Source organism: Eriocheir sinensis, chromosome 59 (genome assembly GCF_024679095.1).
Source record: "Eriocheir sinensis breed Jianghai 21 chromosome 59, ASM2467909v1, whole genome shotgun sequence".
NCBI classification, from domain to species: Eukaryota; Metazoa; Arthropoda; class Malacostraca; order Decapoda; family Varunidae; genus Eriocheir; species Eriocheir sinensis.
In genome coordinates this window covers 3,884,343-3,901,666 of record NC_066567.1, presented here as the reverse complement: position 1 = coordinate 3,901,666, position 17,324 = coordinate 3,884,343, and the positions used below count along the sequence as shown (strand labels likewise).

Sequence of the window (17,324 nt, the reverse complement as noted above, 5' to 3'; positions counted from 1 at the left end):
AAATCCCTTTGGAGTATAATGAGTAGGCTATCAAATTCGTGTCGTGCCTAAAAAATGATAAGCGAAATGATGCAATGATGAAATAAATAATCATGACCGAGATGAAATAAAGAAAGGAAACGTATGGAGAAAGAAACGATTTTGAAGAATTATAAAGAAATATATACGCCCAGAAAATGAAAGTATTGGAAAGATATGGAGGGTAGAGAAAGAAAGGAAGAGAGATTGATCAACATGCTCACGAAAAAGAGAGGAAATAAATCAAAATAGAGAAAGAAAGAAAGACAAAGAAACACAAACATGCCCAAGGAAAAGGAAACAAAGAAATCTAGACAGAGAAAGAAAGAAAAACAGTAAACCTGGCCAAAAAAAGAAAGGAAATTTTTCAAAATAAAATGCAAGATAAGTATAAATAAACACAGATGTAGTAAATAAGACAAAACCATAAAATAGCAAATGTCAATAAACATATGGCAGAAAATCCTGTACTTGCATTACAAATGAAGTTATCGCCAAGGAACAACGGCGCGTACCCTTCCCTTCCCACTACTTTTGTTACACTGACGCAGTGTTGCCAGACACAGACAGTCTGCAAAATCCCAAAATATTCGAGGGAAAAATCCCCCAAAATCCCCATTTCATATATTTCCTACTTATGAAAATACTGAAATATACGTCATTGCGTCATCCCTCATAATTTATACGTACCGCTCCATTACACCGTCTTAATAGTATTATAATAACAAACGCCTCGTGAAGATTTACAACAAATTATTTTTAAATGCTTTGGTCTTCGCATTCATAGGCATCACAGCATCTAATAATCTAACCTTAAGTTCATCTTACTGCTTACCTGATTAAAGGCATGTATACGCTAAATGCTCGATACAATTTCAAGATACTAACCTGAAGGCTATGGGTGGAGTATGGAAATTTAGAATGGTGTCACGTCACGTGCTTGGTGCAGCCGGCGTGGCAAGTCTGAGTCACTCTGAGGACTGAGTTACAGACTGAGAGGAGAATGTTCTCAGCAGCAGTGATGCCGCTTACTAGTCGCTTGTTGCGATTTTGACGGAGATTTGGTGTTGATAGTAATCTCTATAGAACACAAATAACATCATATCATACTTGCAGGTTCTACAACCGTTCAAAAACTCATGGTAATCATTGATTTATGGAACCTTTGAACGTCGAAGAACCCGAAGTCGGCAACTTTACCGTCTATTTTTTTTTTAGCTCTGGCTCATTCGCGTTCAGTCCGTGTCCTCATAAATTTACTTCTTCCTTGCAATTGGTTTAACCTCATGTTTTCTTTTAACCTTCATATTAATAACATTATTTTAAGCGATAAATTACACATTTTTTCAGAAGCCTCAAAAGTCCCCAAATCGAGAGTGAATGTCCCAATGTCCCCATCAGTGCCCCAAAATTCCCAAATCTAGGGACAAATCCCCATATCTGACATCACTGCACTGACGTCATCATCCTGAGGGACGAGCGTCGCTAGTGCTACCACATCAAAAAATTACCTTGATGGATACTTCCTCATTATCAGCATTATCATTATTATTGTTAGTTGTTGTTATTATTATTGTAGTAGTGGTAGTAGTAGTAGTAGTAGTAGTAGTAGTAGTAGTAGTAGTAGTAGTAGTAGTAGTAGTAGCAGTAATAGTAGTAGTAGCTGTATCATTATTATTATTGTTGTTGATGTTATGATATTGCGATTGGAAGAGGTACATTATTATAATAGATATAACAGCTATGATAAAGCAAAAATGCCCAAATACTGTAACTACACAGAAAATAAAAGCACCTTCATAAAAATATTAAGCCAGGAAAATGTAGTCAAACAATTTATTTATTTATTTATTTATTTATTTATTTATTTATTTATTTTTTTTTTTTTACAGCTATGGAGACAGTGCAAGGGCGTAATGAAAAAAATTCAATAAGCTACACATTCCATTAGAGCCTTGATTAAGATAGGTAATTTATATGCATAGATAAGTAAACGAGTATGTAAAGAAACGAAGAAGTACTAATCATACTCTAAACTGGAAATAAGCAAACTTTTACTCTGCGGCAAATAAGCCAAAACGGTGAAGATTTAGGGTTGAGGGAAAATATGATGACCATGAAACTTAACTCTATGGGTAATCTCTCTCTCTCTCTCTCTCTCTCTCTCTCTCTCTCTCTCTCTCTCTCTCTCTCTCTCTTTCTCTGGTCAGCGGGGCGGGGCGCGGTAGGGCGGGGCCAAGAGTGGGCCACCCGCGCGCCTGACCCCCGCCACACGCATGCGCCCTGGCCGTGCCGCGCCACGCCCCCCTCGCGCGCCCCGCCCCGAGTGGCCGGCGCGAGTGACGTAAGGAGGGGCGCCGCGGGCAGGGGGCGGCGGGGCAGGGGAGGATGTGTCACGGTGACGTCAGGGGCGCAACGGCCTCTCAAAACAGTCGGTTGTGTTTACTACGAGTCAGTCACACGCGCACCTGTTAAGAGGAGACGTGGGAGCAGGCAACCCTCCCACGCCCCGGCACGTGCTTCCCACACCCAGGCACTCACGCAGCCACGGCCTCCTCCTCCTCCTTCTACCCTTTCTCATTCTTCTTATCCCTTTCCTTCCCTTACCACGCCCGTTCCTAACCTATCCTTAGAAAAAAAAATAAGAACAAAAGGAGTTCGTAAAAGACTAATCATCCCTCATATCATCCTATTCTCTCTACCTTTGAATCTACCTAACCTGTTCTTGAAGGCATCGTATTGGCACTCACCTCATGACTGCCAAGCCTGTTTCACTCATCCACTTCTATTAAACCAACTCTTGCTTTACCTACCCTAACCTAACTAAATATTGATAACTCAAGTCTCCTTACGCACTCAAATTCACATACACCTCCTTCTCTTCCTACACTTCCTCCTCACGCACTCATACACACACGCCCTCTCCTTCCTCCTCAAGTCCACTCACGCACTCACACGCACACATACACGTTCTCTTCCTGCTCAAGTCTCCTCACGCTCTCACACACATTCACGCCCCATCTTCCTCCTCTTCATCCTCTTCCTCCTCTTCCTCCTCCACAAACTTCTGGTGGAGGTGTGTGTACGGGATAAGAAACATGTTGCCGCGGGGTTGTTCCGATGATGGTGCCGGTGTTGCTGGTGTTGCTGGTGTTGGTCGTGGTGTTGGTTTGACGTTCGGTTCCCAGCTCGTCGATGACTCCTCTGCAACACCTTACTCCGATGCAACACAGGTGAGGTATACCCAGAAAGGTGCTCAGGTGTGTTTCTTTGTGCTTGTGTGTGTGTGTGTGTGTGTGTGTGTGTGTGTGTGTGTGTGTGTGTGTGTGTGTGTGTGTGTGTGTGTGTGTGTGTGTCTACAGATGCGCTCCTCCTCCCGTCAGGTAATTGGCAGGTGTGTGTTAAGGGCTCAGGTAGTAAATAGTTTCCAGGTGCTTCAGGTGTATGAGTCGTGCTAGAAAGGTAAACAAGTTCCTCACGTGATGTACAGGTAGATCCAGGTGTGCTGAAGGTTAATTAGTGGGTGTATGTATCGGTTACCTTGATATGGATAAATTACCCGCACGTGAAATACAGGTAAAAAATTGTAGGTGTATCTGTAGTCATGAAACAGGGATGAACTGTCCGTAGATTATGCACAGATTAACGCAGGGGCAATGCAAACGTAATTAGTTGGTGCATATATAGATACGCTTGTAATTTTCACGTGTCCATGATCACCTGTTCTTGCCTACCTGCAATCAAAATGAGAGCACTGGATGATAAGCTGAATTACTGGTGTTCTGCGTATATTTTTCAATCATCGTCGAATTCAACAGTAATTATATATTTTTTTTCTACCTAGTATCTATATCGCTTATCTGTCTATCATACTGAAGTTATTTCCCCAGGTTAGAGGTTAAAGTTCAGATGTATTAAGACTTCCATCCCAAGACATACCTGTAATCTAATAGCTCTTAGTCTGTGAACGTAACCTCTCCGCCTATATAGCGTCAGAAGCAGAGTTTTTACCTAAAGGAAAAATAACACATACTCATTTATATGTGGCGAAATATACATGAACATAACGGGGTTCGTGATTATGGATATGCTAAAGACGGTTGCATCTGTTTTAGAGGAATATCTAATTACTCTATAAATTTAGAACCTTACTACCACTACTACTACTACTACTACTACTACCACTACTTCTACTACTCCTCCTCCTCCTATTACTACTACTACTACTACTACTACTACTACTACTACTACTACTACTTCTACTACTACTACTACTGCTACTACTAGGCCTACTACTACTACTTACCACTACTACTACTACTACTTACAACTACTACTACTACTACTACTACTACTACTACTACTACTACTACTGTTGATACTACTAATACTAATTCAAATGACAATACTAATACTAAAAGTTATAATGATACTAATAATACAAGCGTAGCAAGAGTCATTATTGAAGAGTTATGGGGCGGCCGCGCTAAACTATGTGCCATAAAAGCTTTGGTAATACAAGTAATACTCCTGTACCGAACAATTTATTTGCTTGTTTATTATTTATTTGGTGTTTATTTAGTGGTCACAACGTTGCCGACATTTTATTACACATTCTCTTTTTGTTTTTGCTGCTCGTGTTGTGGAATACGATACGATAAATAGTTCAGATAATCGGATTTGTCTTCGTGGAATTGTTTGCATGGATTTTTTTTTATCATTTTTTTTACAACAAAGGAGATAGCTCAAGGGCACTAAAAAAAGGAAACAATAATAATAAAAAAAAGCCCGCTACTCACTCCTCCTAAAAAAAAGAATCAAAAGAGGTGGCCGAAAGAGAGGTCAATTTCGGGAGGAGAGGTGTACTGATTGCCACATCGCCTCGTGTTCATTTATATTCAACTACTTTTCCACTTTGTAGTAATTATATTTTTCAACACTCACACTTATTAATCCTCGGCCTCATAATCCTCTGGCACATCCAAATAAGTAAAAAGAAGAAACGAACCATTATCTTACCTTATTTTAATTAACCCAGGTGTTTTAAAGGTGCTACAGGTGTTTATTATATATTTAAAGTTAAGGTGTACAAAAATCTGGCTTAGTAATGATGATTTATATTGAGTTAGTTTGTTGACGAAAGATGAGAGGGAACTGATGGGAAGGAAGAGGACGCGATGTAGGAAGAAGAGGATGTGGAGGAGGAGGAGGAGGAGGAAAAATTACATCAGGTGTGTCATTTGTTAATTGATTACCTGGCTAACGTGCAGTGGTGTGTGTGTGTGTGTGTGTGTGTGTGTGTGTGTGTGTGTGTGTGTGTGTGTGTGTGTGTAAAAAGCTGTATCACAAATTTTTCCTTCAAACATTTTTTTCTTTAACATAATCAATTATTTTAACATTATTTCTCTGCATCACTTCATCTTATTAACGGAAAAATATACATTAAGTTCACTATTATAATGGAGTTTTGTGTATCATATATGAGCGTGTATCTACATAACTATCTTTTTTAACTGAACTTTTAAATATCTTCATTAGCATCACTACTAAAAATAGATACTAATTGTCTTCTCTTATGTTCCGACATAGATAATTTCGTCACTAACAAACGCGAGCATCGTTACCAACAACCGATGACGTCAGACCTTCGTTAAAAGCCTCAGTAATTCCGTACTTCACTTAATTAACCACATTTACTTGGGCTGTTTGTTAATCATTGGAAATCTCTTTAGGCTAATAAGATTTACATAGGTTGGAGAGACAAAAAAGAGTATGTTGATTTGGTTTTTGGTTTAATTTTCACTTTTTTCTGTATATTACTGAATTCCATGGGGTAGATGCGACAAGAGATGAGGCGAGGAAGGTGTTGAGGAGTCTGTGGTGCTTTATAATTACCTGAGAAGTAATTTGCTCACTTGGCGCCACCTAATACACCTGTAACCAATTATACGCCATCTAACTCACTTTGGATTTACCTGTCAATTGTGTATCACATTAGAACTTAACTGAGCGGCACTAACGCATCTGCATTTGCTGTAGCGTCAGAGTGGCCGCCTTATAATTCACCTGTCCACTCACATCATCAATCCAAGCTCGCCTGTACTCACCCAGCCCCTCCCAACACACCTGTCCTAGCCTTCCGCCACTTGAACCCTGCATGTCACCCCAACATATACTCACCTGTAAATCCCCTAACGCCCTTTCCTCACCTGGTCATCACTTAATTCACCTGCCCTACCCTGCCACACCTCCCTCCGCCACACGCCTAACCCTCGCGTGTCCTCCGCCAGACCAAGAAGCACCCGCCCAACCACGTGAAGCGGCCCATGAACGCCTTCATGGTGTGGTCGCAGCGGGAGAGGCGCCACATCGTGTCCGTCACGCCCGACATGCACAACGCCGAGATCTCCAAGCAGCTGGGCCGCCGCTGGAAGCTGCTGACGGAGGAGCAGCGGCGGCCCTTTCGGGAGGAGGCGCAGCGGCTCAAGGTGCTTCATCGCCTTGAATACCCTGACTACAAGTACCGCCCCAGGAAGAAGAACCTCCGGCCCTGCCCCCCGCCGCTGCCGCCGGGGGGCCGCGGCGCCGACCCGCTGCGGGGCGTGGCGGCCGGCGGCGGCGGCCGCGTGTGCCGGGCGGCGGTGAGCCACGCCCCGCCCGCCACCGCCGCCACCGTCAGCAGGGTGAGGCAGTGCCTGCTGAGCGGCGGTCTGCGTGGCCTTGCCAAGGACGCCAGCAGGACGGAGTGTCCCACCGCAGCCCCTGTGGCGCAGCAGCCGCCGTGCCCGCCGCCGGCCACGCCGCCCCTGGACCTGCCCGACTCCCCGGAGGGCGCCGTCACGTGTGAGGAGCGGGGCTCCGGCCGCTGGCTGACCTGGGACGACGCCTACACTACTTTTGAGGACCAGCAACAACAGCAGGAGCATCAACAACAACAGCAGCAGCAATACCAGCAGCAGCAACAACTACTACTACTGCAGCAGGAGCAGCAGCAGGGGGAGCAGCTGATGTCCTTCGACGCTGAGATTCTGTGGTGCGAGGCGCTGGAGGAGCGCCCCGCCGCCCCGCCTTACCCCGTGGAGGCCCCGCCCACGCTGGCTGACTTGGACGACATCGGAATGAAGGACCTGGTGCCGCTGTCCCCTGACCTGACGCTGGACCTGCATGCCCTCGGGGCAGACCTAGACTGGCTGGCGGCCCTGGGCAGCGACGGCGAGGAGGACTCGGCGCCGCAGCGACTGGCGACGCCCCCGACGCCCGCCGCCGCAGAGCCGCCCGCCGCGCCGCTGGACTGGCTGGAGTGGGACGCCTGCACCGACACCTTCATGGCGGCCCTTAGCCTGCCCGGCCCCGTGCCACCGCCCCAGGCGCCCCAGGCTGCCGCGGCCACGGCCCCGGCGTCTGCGTGGATGCGGCCGGCACTCGAGGCCTCCTACGCCCTCGGAGGCCCCTCCAGATGAGTCCCGCGGCGCCGCTCCCTGCTGGCACCTCTTGTCGGCCGGCTGGTGTCCTCCCGCCGCCCTCGCCCACCCGCCTCGTCGGGTCCGCGGGCTGCCTCGTCTCTCTGATCTCAGCGTCTCGTCTCAGCGTGATTCGCGGCGCCGCCCCTTGACTTGTCTTATCTGTCTCCCACCGCGGCGTCACCTCCCCCCTGGTAAGTCGCTGCCGCCTCCTTCACTGTGCTGTGGGTGTACACAGATGGCTCTCCTGTCCTCGCTCCTGCTTGACCCTGCTCCTTTCCTTCCTTCTGCCCTACACTTCTTTCTCTCCTCTCTGGTTCCTCCTTGTTCTTCGCACCGTTTCTCTCATCTCTTCTTCCTATTCTTCCTCCAGTTTTTTTCCTCAAAGTTTTTATCTCATTTCTCCTTCCCCTCCCCCTGACTGATCTCTTTTCTCTCTTTTCCAGGACAAAGAAGAAACAAGTCTTTCTTCCTGAGTTTGCCCAGTCACTCTCGCGTAGATGGTGGTGATGGTGACAGTGTACGTGTTGTGTATGATGTGTGTGTACAGTGTGTGTGTATACTTTACGGGATGTAGGTATTTGTGTTGTGTGAACGTGTAAGTGTGTCTGTCTACCCCTTCCCCCTTCGTCCCTCTCTCTCCCTCACTCGTTATTACTGTGATATCGTGTGCTTCCTAGTCTCCGCGGCGTCGTGATGTCAACTAAAGTATTACATCGTTGCCAGTAAATAACATTCTTATAAAAAAAACCATTAATATTCATCAACACCTGCAGTATGTGGCGCACCTGTCCTTAATTAAGTGTACAGGCAACTCCACGCACTTATATGAGGTGGCTGATTTTTTTTCCTAGAGTTTGTTTTTTTCTACTTTTGTATTGATTGTATGTGTTTGTGTTTTTAAGTGTTACGGTGTTTTGTTGTTGTGCATACATTTTCTTGTGTTTTTTTCATGTTTGTTTTGAATATTTCCATGTGTTTGTTGCGTTCGTTGTGTTGTGTTGTGTTGTGTTCTTGTGTTGTTTCGTTGTTATTGATAGTTTGCCCTGAATGAAGACAGCGCAAACGTGTTTTTACGTTGTTTGCAGGGTGAGCAACACAAAAAAATCTCATGATCTAACAATTAAAAAAAGTGAATGTGATTGAGCTGGACTCCTTCGTGACCCGTATGTGTAGCAAACATGTACGAAACACAAATAATACATGCACTAGTTTTCTTTGTAGCTGTTGTCTTTGAGTTAACGCGACACTGTAAATAGAGGACTCTGCTCTGGTAGCATTGTGTAAGTAAGTGTGATGTTTTTATACTGAATTTTGATGTTGTATAAATATTGTATGGCATTTTGTATTTTGTATAGTATTTGTAAGCGGGTATACTTTCCATCACATTTTCTAGGCAAAAAATTAAAAAGGAGTAAAACCATTGTTTGGACTCCGTGGGCAGCTAATTCTGTTGTTTTCTTTTTTTTATGATCGAATTCCCATGTCAGTGTTTGAGTGCTTATTTAATTAATTTATTTACGAATTTATTTAGTGCGGCTTCAAAAACTTAAGCTGTTGGTGGCAATTGCTTTTATTTTGCAATTGATATTTTTACTCTTATTTTTGTGATATGTATATTTATTAACCGATTCATTTATTTATTTATTTATTTACTTATTTATTCATTTATCCCCATTGTGATACTGATTTACCTACTCATTCATTTATAACCTGCTATCCATCTCTCCTCCCATTCTTTCTACCTTCCTTTCTTCTCGTCTCCTTTCCTGCCAATCGTCCTTCCCATTCTTCTCGTTCATCCTTCACACGAGTTAGTTAAGAATCAAATACTTGGAAAACGTCTGCTGAGGCCTTCAGTAAACCCCGCGTGTGTGGTGACTGTGTGTGGTGACTCGCGGCGACCCGGACGTCCCGAGCCCCAGCAGCAGGCCAGGGTGACGGCCAGACCCACACATCGGCGACACCGCAGGGCCAAGGGTCAAGGAGACGGAGATGAACCCCGAGGCAATGTGTTTTAAATACCCGTCCTAACCCTTGCCGCCACACTTATTCTAGCCTTCTACTTTTACTTTCCTTTCTTTTTTTCCTTTTTTACTAGTTAAGTTATTTTTCAAATTTCGTTTGTATTTATTTTGTTGTTTTTTTGTTGTTGTGATGGTTAAAGTATCCTCGCTTGCCTATAATTTGTTTTTTTCTTTTGTCGTCTCGCCAATGGCGCTGTATAGGCTTTGCTGGTGGGGCCTGATGGTCTGCCCCAGCCCGTTATGGCGCAGGCAAGTGATTTTACAGTGGCACCATCTTGGTTTGCTCATGCTGCCCCCCGGGCTCATCTTTGATCCTCTTGAGAGAATTTATCCAAAGTCCGAGTTGAGAGGCGGTCTTCAGGACAGCATGTGGGTTGTCTTAGGCCACTCGGCGGTGACTGAAAATTGTCAGCTTGTAACCACGGGTCCACCTGGACACCTCGCCCGCACGCTGACCACTCAGCCATCGCCTTCCTTAATTCTTTTTTTGTATTTTTCGTGATAAGCACAAGTGACTCAAGTTTTAAAGGTCAACTACACTTTCTTTAAGGTCGAGCAACCTACATGTCCGCACCTTCATTTTCTTTGTAATATTGCCGGTGTGGTCGAGGTCTCATTGCTTACCTGTATTATATGCTGGGGGGTATCACCGGTAAATTCAGATCTTCAAGTGTCACCTGGATTTTTTAAGGTGGATCAGCTCACCTGTTCGTGCCTTCTAGTTATTGTAATATTATATTGTTTGGCAGCAAGGTGTCCGTCTGTCACCTTTGTAATCCAACGTTAAACTGTTACCTGCAAAGGTGATTTTAGGGGGTATTTTTTATCACGGTAATGAGCTTGGTTTACCTGTGCTTACCCCAAATGTTTTAAAGAGACAGGTGCTTCACTACTTGTTTGTAATTTTAATAATTTAGTACTGACGGTGAGGATGAAATATTCCACCTTCGCTCCTTTATTCATGTGTTGGCAACTTGGCGGTGAAACATCCCTCCTTTTTTATTTTTCTTCAAATATTAAAGGGAAGGTGAAATGTCTCATTTTTTTTTTAAAGGTATTGACTACATAACTTTGCACTCATGCGACGTAACTTTTTATAGGTTACTTAGACCCCAGACGGTACAGGGTTCCAATTACTTTTAAGTTGTCTTTGCAATCTTCATATTGTCGTACACATGTCGAACTTTTTCGTGTACCTGTATGATTTACCTGTGTATGATAAATTTACCTGTATAAGCTTTCCTAACTACCTGTACAAACTACTTACGTACCTTTTTTTACTTCTCCTTTGACTTGTGAAGAGAAACTACCTGGTACGACGGCTGCTTAGGAGGCAACTCCGAGGAGGATAGAAAGACGCTATTCCCCTACAGGAAGTAAAAATATTTATATGGTGTGTGTACCTCGCCCCGTAGAGCTGCAGCAACGATAACTTGTTTTTTGTTTAGGTGGTGCTCTTCATCATATTGCCTTACCCCAAGTTTGACAGTCCAACACATGGTCATCGTAAGCGCCCGAACCAAACCGTATTCTCCTCAATGATCCGATATTTCTACTCAATACCAGATACTCATAAAGAGACGTCCTGTTTAGTTTCCAAAAATTTCGTCCTCCTTTTTATATGAACGCCAAACACTGGAGCTACAAGGAATTTTCGTCGTATTTTGTGTTTAGTTAGGGAGCTTACGAACTTGTTGATTGGACTGTAAAATTGGCCCTTAGTATTGTATTGAAATGGTGGGGATTGTATTTTTTTCTCTTACACCAGAAGCAGTGAGGAGTAAAAAAGAAAACAGTGAAAAATAGCCTTCTGCCCTTCATCCTATTGTCTTGCTATTGTCTTGCATTGTTACTGTATTTTATTGCACTGGCATTGTATCTGGTTTTGTTGTTGTTGTTGATTACAGTAGAAAAAGCAGTCAATAAGAAAAATAAAAACAAATATGGGTGTGTGAGAGTTGCATTGTCTTTACTGCTCTTCATCACAACTGTTGTCTTGGTATTGTTTTCTATATATTATTCAAAGACAAAAGAAAAACAAAGTAATAAAACCTGCAACACAACAGCTCCAGAAAAGTGGTGTTGTATTGCATCATATTGGTATTGGTGTTGCATTGGTATTTGTATTGTAATGGTGAGTGTTGTATGATGTTATAAGTGATGGGTTTGTGAGGGCTCCATTGTGTTGCTTCCTTGTGTTCTTGTGTTACCTTTGTGCTCTGTCCTCTTTATCTTCCTTTTTCCTCCTCCTCCTCCTTTTTTCTTCTTCCTCCTCCTCCTCCTCCTCCTCCTTTCGCCGTACCTGTTGTTGCTGGACAATAAAGGTGATTTTTAAGCATTCAGGTGTGTGTTATATACCTGTGTGTGTGTGTGTGTGTGTGTGTGTGTGTGTGTGTTATTCTCTCTCTCTCTCTCTCTCTCTCTCTCTCTCTCTCTCTCTCTCTCTCTCTCTCTCTCTCTCTCTCTCTCTCTCTCTCTCTCTCTCTCTCTCTCTCTCTCTCTCTCGAATGCGTAGTAGTACTCTAATCTATTTTGTTTGTTTTGTTTACTTTATCACCGTCTTTCTTCTCTCCTCTTCCTCCTCCTCCTCCTCCTCCTCCTCCTCCTCCTCCTCCTCGCCAACACCAACATTAATAAGACAGTAGTGACTCCTCGTCCTTGTTCTTGCTTATTCTCTCTCTCTCTCTCTCTCTCTCTCTCTTATCGTCGTACTAGCGTAAAATTATATACGAGAGAGAGAGAGAGAGAGAGAGATCATCTGTCAGTCTACTTTCAGTTGCCAGGTTGTCTGTGTTAACTGATTCTCTCTCTCTCTCTCTCTCTCTCTCTCTCTCTCTCTCTCTCTCTCTCTCTCTCTCTCTCTCTCTCTCTCTCTCTCTCTCTCTCTCTCTCATCTACTTTCCACTACCCTTCTCTCCTTTCTTCCTCGCTCCTCCTCCTCTTCCTCCTACTCCTCCTCCTCCGCTCTCTCCCACCCACATGTCAGCTCTCACCTCTCCCTGACACACACACACACACACACACACACACACACACACGTTTACAGTATGACAACTTTCTCGATATAATTACTCCTTTTGTGTATAGTTGACAGGTAGTTTCATGGTGTCTGTCTGTAGTAGGTATTTTTGTGTACAGGTAATCAGGTGTTTAGAAAAGTAATTAGAATAGGTAAGTGGATAATTAGTAGGTAAGTATATGAGAGTAGAAGGATGTGGATGCTCTCTCTCTCTCTCTCTCTCTCTCTCTCTCTCTCTCTCTCTCTCTCTCTCTCTCTCTCTCTCTCTCTCTCTCTCTCTCTCTCTCTCTCTCTCTCTCTCTCCTCCTCCTTCTCCTCCTCCTCCTCCTCCTCCTCCTCCTCCTCCTCTAACTCGGGAAATCCCCTTCACGTTCTGGCGAGGTCCCAAAACTGCCCTTGTGTGTGTGTGTGTGTGTGTGTGTGTGTGTGTGTGTGTGTGTGTGTGTGTGTTTCGTTGGCCACTCTTGGTTTCTCTTCTTTCTTTTTTCTTTACTCTGATTATTATTATTATTATTTATTATTATTATTATTATTATTATTATTATTATTATTTATTATTATTATTATTATTTAGTTTTTTTGCTTCTTTTCTGTGTTTTTTCATATGATTTTCTTTTCCTTCTTTCTCTTTTTCTCATCTTTCTCTTGTTTTTCCTTTTATTTTCCCTTTTCTTCCTATTTACCAATTTTCATATTCTCCCGCAACTTATTTTTCCCTTTCCTTTATTTCCTTATCCTCGTCCTCCTGGTCCTCCTCCTCTTCCACCTCCTCCTCCCCCTCCTCCTCCTGGTCTGGTTCCCATCACCACCACCACCACAATCTTTCCTCCCCTTTGTCTTCCCCTCGCCGCCTCACCTGGGCTCTCTCACACCTGACTAATTAGCACGCCTCACCTGCCTGATCACGCGACAAGGTGCTGCAGGTAACGAGGTAACGGGGCATTTGATGTCTTCTCACCTGTATCACCCGTGTTTGTAAAGGCGACGTTTCACTAAAGAAAAGCAAGGTTGAATAATATGTCTACACGTGTTTTGCAAAGATGACGAAAAGATTAGTGTTGTGTTTTCATTGTGTGTGAGATTTATTATGTTAACGGTGGTGGTGGGTCTTGCCAGGAGGTCACTCGTCGGATTGACCTGACCCACTGTGTTATGGACTCGCTCAACACTATTATTTATGACGTTGTCGATATCTATGCACAATGGACAATGCTTCTAACCGTAAGCCGCTAGTGCTCTATGTCTTACTGTATGGCTTTGAGACATGGACGCTGAAGAGTGGCTTGGAGAGACGTGTCGATGCCTTTGTGTTATCATTACTTCAACTACCAGCTACTGGACATTAGATCACACATAAGCACACCCGAAATTGACCTCTCTTTTGGCTACTCTTTTAAACTTTTTTTTTATATGGGCAGTGATTACCGGGCTTATTTTTCTCATTGGTATTTTTTTTTCGCCCTTGAGGTGCTTCCTTCTCTGTAAAAAAAGATAATAATACTAGTTTGTGTGCGTATTGTCCTGTTTCCTAAGTGGTGTTATTTGTATGTACGCCTCTTAGATTATCATTGGCATTGTGTTAGGACTGAGATCAACACGTTAAATTTTCAAGCTGATCATTTTCTCTCGGGCAAGGAATGAAGGGGTACATAGCATCCGTCCCCCTCCTCCTTCCTCCCCTTCCCCCCTTCGCAGGATCATGGGGTATTGCTGGAATGACTTCGTGTCGAACCAGCGACTACTCTGACACTGAATCGAGGCATGTTACCAAGTTAGTGAACGCCAACTCCGCCTGTGTGGGCACGTGTCGCGCCTCCCGGTCGTCGATCTTGCTCACTGGGTTGTTTCTGTACGAGACAACCATGAGTGGAGGAGACCAAGGGGACGCCCACGTAGCTCATGACTGGGGCAAGTTGATCAATCCTGCTGAGGGGGACTTGAGATGGACAGGGCAGCAGCGTCAGGGATGGAGGCGGCGAGTGAGTGAAGCGATCCACCTCCTGGCGTATGCTCCCTGCTGGTTAGAGTCAGTGAGTGATTCATCGTGCGATTTTATTTGTGATTTATGTGTGTCTGTGGCGGAACAAGGAGTGTGTACAAAGGCGAGAGGGGGAAGGTGAGTCAGTATTGAGTTGGATATGTTTATGTTCAAGGCGCGGTGATGGCCTGCCTCTTCTTCTTCGTGTTCTTCTTCTTCTTCTTCTTCTTCTTCTTCTTCTTCTTCTTCTTCTTCTTCTTCTTCTTCTTCTTCTTCTTCTTCTTCTTCTTCTTCTTCTTCTTCTTCTTCTTCTTCATGTTCTTCTTCGTGTTCTTCTTCTTCTTCTTCTTCTTCTTCTTCTTCTTCTTCTTCTTCTTCTTCTTCTTCTTTTTAGTTCTTCTTCTTCTTCTTCTTCTTCTTCTTCTTCGTCTTCTTCTTCTTCTTCTTCTTCTTCTTCTTCTTCTTCTTCTTCTTCTTCTTCTTCTTCTTCTTCTTCTTCTTCGTGTTCTTCTTCGTGTTCTTCTTCTTCTTCTTCTTCTTCTTCTTCTTCTTCTTCTTCTTCTTCTTCTTCTTCTTCATGTTCTTCTTCGTGTTCTTCTTCGTGTTCTTCTTCTTCTTCTTCTTCTTCTTCGTTTTCTTCTCCTTCTTTTTCTCCTTCTTCTTCTTCTTCTTCTTCTTCTCGTAACGTATATCACTTCACAAGGTCAGCGCGCAGATAGATCTTCTCCTCTCTCTCCGTTGGTTCTTCTGTTTAATCACGCACTTTGCTTTCCACTTCCGCCATGCCCCCGCCAGTGACACACACACACACACACACACACACACACACAAGGCCCAGAGCACATTCTTTGGACTTTCCCTACACTGTGACCGTTATAATCTCGTTAGCAATATATTCGTCACCGGAATGCAAAGTTAAGTGGGTATTATCATATTTTTCTTCTTATTTGTGTTATTATTACTTCAACTACTACTGGACATTAGATCACACATACACACACCCGAAATTGACCTCTCTTTTGGCTACTCTTTTAAACTCTTTTTTTTTTACATGGGCAGTGATTAGCGGGCTTATTTTTCTCATTGGTATTTTTTTTGCCTGCCATTGAGCTTCTTCCTTTACTGTAAGAAAAAATAAGCAAATAATAATACTAGTTTATGTGCGTAATGTCCTCTAAGTGGTGTAATTTGTATGTACGCCTCTTAGATTATCATTGGCATTGTGTTAGGACTGAGATCAACACGTTAAATTTTCAAGCTGGTCATTTTCTCTCGGGCAAGGAATGAAGGGGTACATAGCATCCGTCCCCCCCCCCCCCCCTCCCCTTCCCCCCTCACACCCCCAGCAGTTCCTTCCGCCAGTGACGTGTGTGTGTGTGTGTGTGTGTGCGTGCGTGTGTGTGTGTGCTTAAGGGGCAGTGAGGTAAGCAGAAATATAGTGTCTCTTTCTCTTCCGGAAATGCCTCGTTTTAAAGCTAACTTCCTCTTCCAGTCCTCGTTTTCTTTACTCTCTCTCTCTCTCTCTCTCTCTCTCTCTCTCTCTCTCTCTCTCTCTCTCTCTCTAACACCGTATTACAGGTGCTTCGAGTCAACAGGTATATATCATTAATTAACACAGAGGTAATTACACGGCACACAGTTAAAACGGTAATATATTCACTGCAAAATAATAAAAGAGTTAGGTAAAGGGGCTAGGGAGACTGAGATTAGCACCGGAGCCACGCGCACCGATAGCTCTCCCAAGTTTACCTTCACCTAATATGTTCCTATGTTCTCTTTTTACTTAGTGGAGGCCGAAAATGGGCTATATAACTCTATCTATCCATATCTATCCATCTATCTATCCATCTATCTATCTATCTATCTATCTAACTATCCTTCTTGTTATAAACTCCCATAATATATTTATCTACATATTGTATTTCTGTATCATGTTATTTAATTCCCATTGATATAATACAGGTAAATATCTATTGGTTGATCTATGTGTTTTCCCCCACCATAAGCTCGAGGGGCAATGAGACGGAGATCAGCACCGAGGCTACGCGCAGGTATAAGGTATGCCCCAACTTTACCTTTACTTTACCTTTGTTTGTTGTAAGAATATATTTGTTACACGTTAATTTTCTCTTTTCAAATGGGTGTGATTCTAGAGTATTTTTTCCTATGGTTATGTGACTTAAGAAATATAAATGAAAAAAGAAAGAAAGAAAGAAAGAATGAAAGAATGAAAGAAAGAAAAAAGGAAAAAGAAAGAAAGAAGGAAAGAGAAAGAAAGAAAGAAAGAAAGAAAGAAAGTAAAAGATAGAAAGAAAATAAATGAAAGAAAGAAAAAATGAAAAAAAGAAAAAAAAGAAAGGAATAAAGAAAGAGAGAAAGAAAGAAAAAGAAAGAGAAGGGAAGAGAGAAAGGAAGAAAAAGAAAGGAAAATAAGAAAATAAAGAGAAAGAAAGAAAGAATAAAAGAGATACAGTTCAGGAAAATAAGAAAAGAAAAAATTAGACAAAAAAAAAAAGCAGAAGGAAAGTCTACATAATAATACACGCTGCTAAGTAAACACACACACACACACACACACACACACACACACACACACACACACACACACACACACACACACACACACACACTCTAAATATAAAGATTACTCCTTCGCATACATAGGCTATAGAAGAATTAACTTAGAGAGAGAGAGAGAGAGAGAGAGAGAGAGAGAGAGAGAGAGAGAGAGAGAGAGAGAGAGAGAGAGAGAGAGAGAGAGAGAGAGAGAGAGAGAGAGAGAGAGAGAGAGAGAGAGAGAGAGAGAGAGAGAGAGAGAGAAG

At 43.3% G+C, this 17,324-nt stretch overlaps 1 protein-coding gene across 1 annotated transcript; it reads left to right on the top strand.

Moving 5' to 3' along the window:
• The first annotated feature begins 2,212 nt into the window (after positions 1–2,212).
• On the top strand, positions 2,213–11,843 carry LOC126985406 (uncharacterized). Its single transcript, XM_050840216.1, has 3 exons — positions 2,213–3,251; positions 6,309–7,672; positions 7,925–11,843. The coding sequence occupies exons 1-2, from the start codon at positions 3,117–3,119 to the stop codon at positions 7,476–7,478; spliced, it is 1,305 nt and encodes a 434-aa protein (XP_050696173.1). The 5' UTR covers positions 2,213–3,116; the 3' UTR covers positions 7,479–7,672; positions 7,925–11,843.
• The last annotated feature ends 5,481 nt before the right edge of the window (positions 11,844–17,324 follow it).

Bases quoted from the DNA above. Each gene is read 5' to 3' on its own strand.
- LOC126985406 (XM_050840216.1), top strand. From the start codon at position 3,117: ATGTTGCCGCGGGGTTGTTCCGATGATGGTGCCGGTGTTGCTGGTGTT. The intron at 3,252-6,308 runs GTGAGGTATACC...GTCCTCCGCCAG, and splicing joins CTTACTCCGATGCAACACAG to ACCAAGAAGCACCCGCCCAA.